Source organism: Carcharhinus amblyrhynchos, chromosome 8 (assembly GCF_965287045.1).
Source record: "Carcharhinus amblyrhynchos chromosome 8, sCarAmb.v2.hapA, whole genome shotgun sequence".
NCBI classification, from domain to species: Eukaryota; Metazoa; Chordata; class Chondrichthyes; order Carcharhiniformes; family Carcharhinidae; genus Carcharhinus; species Carcharhinus amblyrhynchos.
In genome coordinates this window covers 67,705,511-67,716,599 of record NC_137331.1, presented here as the reverse complement: position 1 = coordinate 67,716,599, position 11,089 = coordinate 67,705,511, and the positions used below count along the sequence as shown (strand labels likewise).

The following is an 11,089-nucleotide window of genomic DNA, read 5'->3' as shown; positions in this document are numbered from 1 at the left end:
AAACACGTATCCGACCTCAGTGGCACTGTTCTGGCTTTCAAATCGACCACCTACAGAATTGCAAAGATGAAGGTTCATAAGTGGTAATATTATAATAGTCTGACATGCGTTATTAAACTCAGTTGTTGACATCAAGAGAACGGTTTTGCAGCTTCTGGCTGAAATAAATCCCTCCTCCCTCTGCCCCTCAGTAAAAAGCTGAAATGTTGAGAATGCTGAGTTGTGTGCGTGGGGAGGGTAATGGAGCTGATCCCTAGTTCCTATGGTGAAAGGTCTTGGCGTCCCCTGATTTGCGGCTGTGCTCAAACCCGTAGAGAATCACAAGACTCGGAGGATAAATCTGACTCTGACATCAGAAAGCAATCTCTACACCAGCACCAGCATCGGCATCAGCAAAGCAAGTTAGTTCAAAGATCGGATTAACCGTTTGCAGCAAAGCCATGGCTCCATTTAAAACAGCAAGGTATGTAAGTTTAATTCCAACCGCGTTGTGCATGCTTCACGCTTAAATGAGCTAAAAAATGATTCTATTAGTCAATGATGACAAACAAAATTGCACTCCGAATAAACTCAGATTTAATTGGAAGTCTTTTCTCTTTATTTCTTTTGTTATTATTCAATTGCATTTGACAGCAGAAGTCGTTTGGGTGCTAAATACTTGCATTTTGTTTCCAGATCTATTTAGTAAACGTACGTCTCTTGGTGACTTCTAAGAGAGATGCGGTGACTTCGCAGTACATTGAAATAAAATTACAGACAATCCAGTTAGAGTTAGAACACGCCAGCGGCTGTGACAGATCGCTCCAATTTGCAATGGAGGATTGCAAAAACAAAATGTAAATATTAATAAATCTTCAAATTCTTCCCCTCGGTTATTGAAGAAGATGAAGGATTGAGGTTTTCTCCGAGAAGGGAAATAATTATTTTTCGAAAGAAATCTGTCTTTTCATTTGACCTCAATGTGCAACTAGGATTCGTTGGACTGTCTGCAAAGTATTCTGCATCTGAGCTGGGTTACTGTGAAACTTTGATTTCTATGTTGGGTTAAAATTGCTGCTGTGGAATTAAATGAGGTCCCCAAAGCAGTTTGCTCTTTCCAAGGCGCACAGTTTCCTTTCTGCTGTAATCTCTGCGCTAACCCAAACTGCGAGCGCTTCCTCCGTCCTGGTGCTGAGAACATGGACAATCCGTCTGCGAATCCAGGATTTGCCAACATCTCCTGTAGCGAGCAGGAGGCCACTTGCTTGCCTTCAGATGGCAATGGGGCCAATTTCACAGGGCCAGGTCCCTACCCTGACTTTTACATCGCCATCCCCATCATATACTCTGTCATCTGTGCTGTTGGCTTAACCGGTAACACAGCCGTGATCTATGTCATCCTCAAAGCCCCGAAAATGAAAACGGTGACCAATATGTTCATCTTGAATCTCGCCATCGCCGACGAACTTTTCACGCTGGTTTTGCCCATAAACATCGCTGACTACCTCCTGCTCCAGTGGCCCTTTGGCGAATTGATGTGTAAATTAATCATCTCCATTGATCAATACAACACCTTCTCCAGCATCTACTTTTTGACTGTCATGAGCATTGATCGCTACTTGGTGGTCCTTGCCACCGCTAGGTCCAAGAAGATGTCCTATCGCACTTACAGAGCAGCTAAGATAGTCAGCATCTGCGTTTGGCTCTTTGTCACCATCATCATTTTGCCGTTCACAATTTTTGGCAAGATCCACGATGATGAGGGCAGACTGCAGTGTGTCTACGTGTTTCCCTCTCCTGAGATTCTGTGGTGGAAAGCTAGTCGGATTTACACTCTCCTGGTGGGATTCACCATACCAGTGTCCACAATTTGTATCCTGTACACAATGATGCTCTTCAGATTGAGAAACATGCGTTTGAACACCAATGCCAAGGCCCTGGACAAAGCGAAGAAGAAGGTGACATTAATGGTGATGGTTATTCTAGCAGTCTGCCTATTCTGCTGGACGCCCTACCATTTGAGCACCATAGTAGCTTTAACAACAGATATTCAACAGACCACACTTATCATTGGAATCTCCTATTTTATCACCAGCCTGAGCTATGCTAATAGCTGTCTTAATCCTTTCCTTTACGCCTTTCTAGATGACAGTTTCAGAAGAAGCTTTCGGAAACTGCTGGAATGCAGAACAGCACCCTAACATTTAGAGTCTTTGATGAACCCCTCCAATGACTGAATGTTGCACGTTTATCTAAGCTATCATCTGCTTCAAGTGTGCCCCGCTATAAATATCTTCACAGATGCTCATTTATTAAGCTCAAAAGACTTTTAATGAGATGATTATCTCCAAGGGATATAAACAGAATTTCCATGTTAAACAAAGCTTTAAGTTGTGTCTAGAATTTCTGGTGTGATATGTATGTAAATTTAAAATGTGCATGCTAATAAATATTACTTGTATTTAATTTGAAGATCAGGATAAAGTTGATGTGAATGGTTTGCATTGTTATTGTATTATATTCTATAACGTATTTGGCACATTAGTATATAACATTGAATGAGTGCCTGAATATAATGACAGTTGTGTATTGGTCTTTACACTTGTACATAGCAGTAGCAATTTAGATGTCAGGCAAAATCCCTCACATTTGTCTTCATTTGGCAATGGGGCTAATTTCACAGGGTCAGGTACGCTCCTCCATACATTTGCAACAACAATGTATTTTTCGCTCAGAAACTTTTATTGCAGAGTTAAGATGAAAATTTTCTGGCCAAGGTATGAATTGATCAAATTTTAAAACTGGGCTGGTGTTAAACATCTCTAGAAGTAAGGACTTCTTAGGTAATTTTTCAGAGATAATTTAAAAATAAATCAATGCCCTAATTTGCATTCTCTTTAATAATAAGGTTGTTAGCAAGTGTTTATCATTTTGGCTGTTGTTTTCTTTATATTCTAAGGAGACTCTGTCATCACTATCAGAAAATAGGATCCTTTCTAGTGTAATCAAGTTCCACTCTCCATTGCTTTATAGTTGACCCCAGAGGTTTGCCCTTAATGTAGGTTCTAATGATCTGTAACACATACACAATTTTTTTTTCAAATTGTCATGTTTGAGTAAATAATAAAACTGATTACAAATTAGTGTAACTTTCTTAATAATATAAACTGTAGACAGATTGATGGCAGCTAATGTTTAGCCTTTACATTTCTGATTCAAGCTGAAAACAAATGGGATGAAAGTTTCCTGCCATACACTTTTGGTGAATGATCATTTTAAATAATAGACACAAAAATATTAAATTTGACCATTAATTTATGTGAGAAGCCTGGAAGTGGTTGATAATGTGATTTTGGTGCAACAAAAACTTTTTTTTTGTGATGGAAGTGCAAATAAATTATCAGGGCAACATTTTGGGAGATATGCAGGAAGTTTTCACTCTAATTTCCTGAAGCCTCATTGCAAGTGTTTTCCAGAATGCAAAATTTATTTTCTCATAGAATCCGACAGTGCAGAAAGAGGCCATTCTGCCCATCAAGTCTGCACTGACCACAAGCCCACCCAGACTCTTACCCCATAACCCCATGCATTTACTCAAATTAATTCCCTGGCACCAAGGGGGCAAATTAGCATGGCCAGTCCACCTAACCCACACAGCTTTAGGCTGTGGGAGGAAACCAGAGCACCCAGAGGAAAGTCATGCAGACATGGGGAAAATTTGCAAACTCCACATAGTCAGAGACTCAAGCTGGGATCAAACCCAGGTTACTGGTGCCGTGAGGCAACAGTGCTAACCACTGCGCCACTGTGCTGCCCACAAACCTCACGTATCTGAAAGATTCTGTGAAAGAGAAGCAAGCTTGTTCTTTTTGCAACTTGTGCCTTTTTAAGCGATATCCTCCATAATAATTCTCATGAGACCTGAACTCAGAGCTCCACTTCTGGTCAGGTAATTTTTTTTCTCACCGAGCTGCTACTCGGAACTAACGTTAGCCCAATTAGAAACGTTCCCACCTTCTCTTTCAAGTGGGATTATTTTTCTCGTTTATGCATTGTGCATGGTAATCCTTCATCTAGATCAGAATTCTGCTCTATATCGGAGAAAAAAGCCTATAAGTCCAGGATGTTTAAAAATATTAAATAAATATTCTTGCAGACTGTCTACAGACTTCACAGTATGTTTCATTTGGAAATCTTTTGTTGTCTTTTTGTGATTAGTTATGAGCCATGTGGCATTCTCATGTGTGTTTCTTTGGAGCCACCTGCTGTATGCTATTAAATGTAAAATATCTCACTGCACATAACATAGTACACTGATGTGTCTTGTTCTTTCTCTAAGGTATAACATTTCATCTGCTCCTATTTTTGGGGAGTAGCAGTTGCGATTTATGATTTATCCATGCCTGGTCCCATTGATTGAGGCAGCAACTAAAGTTATCTCCTCACTTGCATTGCAAGCCAGCTGCAAGTACAACAGGTATGACACATGACAGCTTGTGGGGTAAGCATATGTTCCAGATCCCCTCCAGCAGTCTGCCCCTTCTAATGGGGGCCTGCACTGACTGAAAAGAAGCTGTCGCTGACACCAGTACTAGCTGAAAGAAGGAATAAAAACAAACAGAGCCTCTGGGTTGAGGGAGGGATGCACCCTCACAGTTGCGACGCTGGAGGCCTAGTAATTGAGATTACTGGATAGACAGAAGTCATATTTCTGCCAGAGGCCAGCAGGCCCAAATGGACACTTGAATGAGGAATTAAGAACAAGTGACTGGGGAGGCCAAAGTGTATAAGGAATATAGCCCCGAATATCTGGCATCAATGTTGTGAAGTGTTCAATGATTGTCAATTTGATTTTATTTATTATTGTCACATGTCTTAATATACAGTGAGAAGTACTTTTTCTTGCACACTATGACAGACAAAGCATTACTGTTCATAGGGAGGGAACGGAGACTGTGCAGAATGTAGTGTTATAGTCATAGGTAGGGTGTAGAGAAAGATCAACTTAATGCGAGGTGGGGGAGTGCATCTTTTCCTTTTATTCATTCACAGGATCTGAGTGTGGCTGGTAAGGCCAACACTTGTTGCCACCCATAATCACTTTTGAGAAGGTGATGTGGAGCTGTCTTCCTGAAATGCTGTGCCCCATGTCATGTAGGTACATCCAAAGTGCTGGAAGGATGAGAGCTTCATGTTTTGGAGCCAGCTATAAGTGAGGAAAAGGTGACATAGTTTGAAGTCAGGATGGTGTGTGACTCAGAAGGAACGCACAGGCGGTGGCAGTCCAATATATCTGCTGGCCTTGTCCTTTTAGACGCTAGCTGTCATGGATTTGTAAGGTGCTGTAAAAGGAACAAGTTACCACAATGCATTTTGTAGATGATACAGAATCATAGAATTGTTCTGGTGCGGAAGAAGGTCATTCAGCCCACCATGAGTGCACCGACTATTCAAATGACCGTTATGAATGAGTGCCATTCTCCTGCTTTTCCCCATAACCCTGTATATCATTTCTATTCAAATCATCAACCAATATCCTCTTGAATGCCTTGATTGAACCTGCCTTCAGCTCATTCCCAGGTAGTTCATTCCAGACGCAAATCACTTGTGTGAAAACATTTCTTCTCAACTCACATTACTTCTTTTGAAAATCATTTTAAAACTGTGCCCTCTCATTCTTGATCCTTTTGCAAGTGGGAACAGTTTCTCCCTTTCTATCCTGTGCAGCCCATCAAGATTTTGAACGGAACAAAGAACAATTAAGGTTCTCACCCAATTCCTTTGGTTCTACACATAATTTCCCTCTTTATCCTTAAGTGGACCAACACTTCTACTAATGCCTGTTTAATAATGAATTTTTTTGTCTCCACAGGCATTTAAGTCCAGCAAGGGGCATGCATGCGGCAGGTTGTAGTGGGCTGCTCTTGGACGTTGCTTCGGGAGTTGCCTATTGCTTCATGTCGTTAGTGTGCTTAAACTGGACCATCTCGAGGGCAACATGACAGCTCAGAGACTATCTCTGTTGCTGTGCGGACACATGGATTTGGGCCTGTGTCTGTGGGAGTTTGCACGTTCTCCCCGTGGTTGCGTGGGTTTCCTCCGGGTGCTCCGGTTTCCTCCCACATCCCCAAAGATGTGCTTTTAGGCTGATTGATTGGGTACTAAATTGTCCCTAAATTGGACCTCCCTGATCCTTGCACATTAGGCGTAGACTAAAATCATGAATAGGTCACTGAGACAGTGGGACGGCGGCGCGGGCTCGTTGGGCCGAAGGGCCTGTTTCCCGTGCTGTGTTGTTCTTTGTTCTTTGTTCTTTGTTCTAAATCTTAACCTTCTCCTCACAAAGGAGAACAATCCCAACTTCTGCAATCTATCTTCATAACCAAAATTTCCCATTCTTGGAAACATTCTTGTAAATCTCTTTGTGTTTACATTCTTCCCATAATGATGGCCAGAACGGTACACAAAACTCCAGCTAAGGTCTAACTTTTGTCTTATACAAGTTCAGCATAATCTCCTTGTTCTTGTATGCTATTCCCCCATTTATAAAGCCTGGGATTCTGTATATTAACTTCTCTTTCCACCTGTTCTGCCACTTCAAATGACTTATACACACATATACTCAGTCTGTCTGCACCTGCACACCCTTTAGAGTTGTATCCTTTATTTTAAATTATTTCTCCATGTTCTTCCCACCAAAATGATTCACCTGCCACTCAATATTGAATTCCATCTACTATCTATCTGCTCATTCCACCAACTTGCCTGTGCTCTTTTGCAGTCCATACCATCCTCTTCACAGTTTACAATACTTCCAAGTTTTGTATGATTTGAAAACTTTGAAATCGTTTCTGCACACCAATATCTAGGTCATTAACATATATCAGGAAAAGCAAGAATCCCAAAACCAATCCCTGGGAACTCGATTACAAACCTTCCACCCATCTGCTGTTTCCTACTACTCAGTCAATTCTATACCCGCATTACTCCTGCCACTTTTCTTCCAAGAGCTATAAATGTTCTCACAAATCTGCTGTATCGAATGAATTCTGTTCATCAGTTCATAAGATATAGGAGCAGAATTAGGCCATCTGGCCCATCGATTCTGCTCCGTCATTCGATCACAGCTGATATGTTCCTCATCCCTATCTCCTGCCTTCTCCCCTTAACCCTTCAACCCATTACCAATTAAAAATCTGTCTAACTCCTGCTTAAATGTATTCACCATCCCAGCATCCACTGCAGTTTGGGGTAGCAATTTCCACAGATTCAAAACCTTTTGGGAGAAGCAGTTTTTCCTCAAAATCTGTTTTAAAATTACTATCCCTTATCCGAAGACCGTGATCTTTCATCTTAGAGTGCCCCACAAGAGGAAGCATCTGCTACATGTCTACTTTATTTGTACCTTTTATCACCTTGTATACCTCAATTTGATCTCCCCTCATTCTTCTAAATTGCAGTGAGTATAGGCCTAAACTGTTCAATCTCTCCTCATTCGACAAACCCCTCATCACTGGAATCAATCTAGTGAATGTCCTCTGAACTGCCTGCAGTGACACTACATCCTTCCTCAAATAGGGGACCAAAACTATATAAAAAATTGCAGCATGCTGCTGTGCAGAGGGACCTGGGTGTCTTTGTGCAGGAGTCTTTAGTTTGCAGGTGCAGCAGGTAATTAAGAAGGCAAATGGAATTTTGTCCTTCATTGCTAGAGAGATGGAATTTAAAAATAATGAGGTTATGTTGCGACTATATAAGGTGCTGGTGAGGCCACACCTGGAGTACTGTTTTGGTCTCGAGGAAGGATATACTGGCACTGGAGAGGGTGTAGAGGAGATTCACTAGGTTGATTCCAGAGTTGAGAGGGTCAGCTTATGAGGAGAGACTGAGTAGACTGGGGCTATAATCATTGGAATTCAGAAGAATGAGGGGAGATCTTATAGAAACATATAAGATTATGAAGAGAATAGATAAGATGGAAGCAAGAAAGCTGTTTCCACTGGCATGTGAAACTAGAACTAGGGGGCATAGCCTCAAAATAAGGGGAAGCAGATTTAGGACTGAGTTGAGGAGGAACTTCTTCACACAAAGGGTTATGAATCTGTGGAATTCCCTGTCTAATGAAGCAGCTGAGACTACCTCATTGAATGTTTTTAAGGCAATGATAGATATATTTATGAACAGTAAAGGAATTAAGGGTTCTGGTGAATGGGCAGATAAGTGGAGCTGAGTCCACAAAAAGATCAGCCATGATCTTATTGAATGGCAGTGCAGGCTTGAGGAGCCAGATGGCCTACTCCTGCTCCTAGTTCTGATGTTCTTATGTTCTTATAATACTCCAGGTGCAATCTCACCCATGCATTGTATAGTTGCAACAATACTTCCTACCTTTATATTCTATTCCTTTAGCTATAAATGCCAACACTCCATTTGCTTTCTTTATTATCTACTGTACCTGCATTCTAGTTTTCTGTGACTCATGAATGAGTCATAGAAAACATCCAGATCCCCCTGCACCGGAGCACCCTGAAGTCTCTCCCCATTTAGATAATAATTCACCTTTCCATTTTTCTGACCAAAATGCATGACTTCACACTTACCCACGCTAACCGCTATCTGCCACATTTTGGCCCACTCTCCTAACCTATCTATATCCATCTGTAAGGTTTTTATTTCCTCATTGCAACTTACTATCCCACCTACTTTTGTGACATTTGCAAACTTGGCTATAGAGTCTTCTGTGCCTGTATCCAAGTCATTAATATAGATTGTAAATAGCTGGGACCCAAGGACCGAACCCTGTGGCACCTGTGGTTACTTTTTACCATCCAGAAAAATATTAATCCTGACTCTCTTCTGCCCATTAGGCAGTCACTTTTCCAAGATGATAAATTACTCCTAATCCCATGTGATCTAACCTTGTGATTTAACCTTTTATGCGCACTTTATCAAATGCCTTCCGAAGTCCAGATATACTATATCTACAGGATCCCTATTATCCACTTTTTCTTGTTACAGCCTCAAAGAACTCTAGCAAATTAGTCAAATATGATTTGTCCTTCATAAAATCATACTGACTCTGATGAATAACATTTTGACTTTCCAAATGTCCCAATATTGCTTCCATGATAATTGATTCTAATACTTTCCCAACCATAGATTTTAAACTAATTGGTCTGTAATTTACCACATTTTGCTTTCCTCTCTTTTTGAGTAAAGACATTATTATTAGCATTTTTCCAATCCACTGGCACCTTTCCTAAGTCCAGGGAATTTTGGAATATGATAACCAATGGATCCACTATCTCCACCATCAATTCCTTTAATATCCTAGGATGTAAACCATCTGGCCCAGGGAACTTATCTGCCCTCAATTCCCAATAGTTTGCTGAGTACCTTTTCCCTACTGATGTTGATTGTCTAAGTTCTATCCTTTCTATTACTACTGACTTGCCCTTTCCTATGAAAATTGGTACAAGTGTCCTCCACCCATGAAAACTGAGGCAAAATATTGATTTAACATCTCTGCCATTTCAGTGTTCCTCACTATTAACTCTCCAGTTTCACCTTCCAAGGGACCAACATTCACCTTAGTGACTCTGTTCCCTTTTGTACACGTATGGAAGTTTTTGCTATCTTTTTCGATATTTTGCACTAGTTTTCTGTTGTAATTTATCTTAGCACTTTTTATTACTCTTTTAGTATTTCTTTGTTTATGTTTGAAAAGTTTCCTGATCTTCCAGCCTGCCACTGGCCTCTACAATACAATATACCTTAGTTTTGCCTTTATATTGTCCTTGACCTCCTTGTTTAGTCATGAGTGTTTTTTACCCCCTTAACATCTTTGTTCCTCACTGGGATATATTTAGTTGTGAGGAATTGAGTATCTGCTTAAACAACTGCCACTGCTCATCCACTGTCCTACCTTTTAGCCTTCCTACCCACTCTACTTGAACCATATCTGTCCTCATGCCTATGTAATTTCCTTTGTTTAATTCCAGAACGCAAGTGTGGGACTCCACTAATTCGCCCCCAAACTGAATTTTTGAGTCCTTCCATACTATGGTCATTACTCCCTAGAGGTTTCTTAACTATGTGGTCATCAATTAATCCCTCCTCATTATACAATACCAAATCCAGAAAGCCTGCTCCCTGGTTGGCTCCACAACATACTGTTCCAAAAATCAATCTCTAATACATTCAATGAACTCTGCCTCCAGGCTATCCTTGCCAATTTGATTTTTCCAATCTATATGCATATTAAAATCACCCATGATTATTTCCATTCTTGCAAGTCCTCAGTATTTCCTGGTTTATACTGTGCCCCACTGTGGAAGTACTGCTTGGGGACCTATAGATTACACCTACCAAGTGTTTCTTCTGTTTACTGTTTCTTATTTCTACCCACACTGATTCCGCATCTTGATCTCCCATTCTTATGTCATTTCTCATTACAGTACTGATCCCTTTCTTACCAGCAAAGCTATACCACCTCCTTTCCTTTTCAGTCTATCTGAAATGCTGAGTGCCCATAACTATTCAGTTCCCAGACCTGGTCTCCTTGTAATCACCACCAAATCATAGCCTTTTGTTTCTATTTATGCCATTAACTCGTTAATTTTGTTTTGGATACTTTGTGCATTTAGATACAAATCTTATAAATTTATTCTACTGGTAAATTTCCCTACTCTTTTATAATCCCTTGGTGCATAAAGACATTCACCCATTCTGTCCCTCATCATTGCTATTTGGTAACCATCTGTCACATCACTAATCTGAACTCTTACCTCTTTCTTTAATTTGGGTTTTCTGATTTCCCCTACAATTGAACCCCCCCCCCGACTATTCAAGTTAAAGTTCTATCTACAGTTCTAGTTATGCGATTCACTCAGACTCTGGTCCCAGCATGATTCAGATGAAGACCATCCCATTGTAACAGGTCCCTTCTTCCCCAGAAAGTGGAACTGAGCAGCGACAGATCAGCCATGATCTTATTGAATGGCGGGGCAGGCTCGAAGGGCTGGATGGCCTACTCCTGCTCCTATTTCTTATGTTCTTATGTTCTTATGAATCCAAACCCATTTCTCCAACACCAATCTTTAAGCCCCAC

At 40.8% G+C, this 11,089-nt stretch overlaps 1 protein-coding gene across 1 annotated transcript; it reads left to right on the top strand.

The window, feature by feature from the left end:
- Window positions 1–381: 381 nt before the first annotated feature.
- On the top strand, window positions 382–2,808 carry LOC145347029 (neuropeptides B/W receptor type 1-like). Its single transcript, XM_080194929.1, has 2 exons — window positions 382–463; window positions 676–2,808. Exon 2 carries the CDS (start codon window positions 1,179–1,181, stop codon window positions 2,178–2,180), a length of 1,002 nt encoding a protein of 333 aa, XP_080051055.1. The 5' UTR covers window positions 382–463; window positions 676–1,178; the 3' UTR covers window positions 2,181–2,808.
- Window positions 2,809–11,089: the final 8,281 nt, after the last annotated feature.

Coding starts and splice junctions, on each gene's coding strand:
- LOC145347029 (XM_080194929.1), top strand. CDS start 1,179: ATGGACAATCCGTCTGCGAATCCAGGATTTGCCAACATCTCCTGTAGC.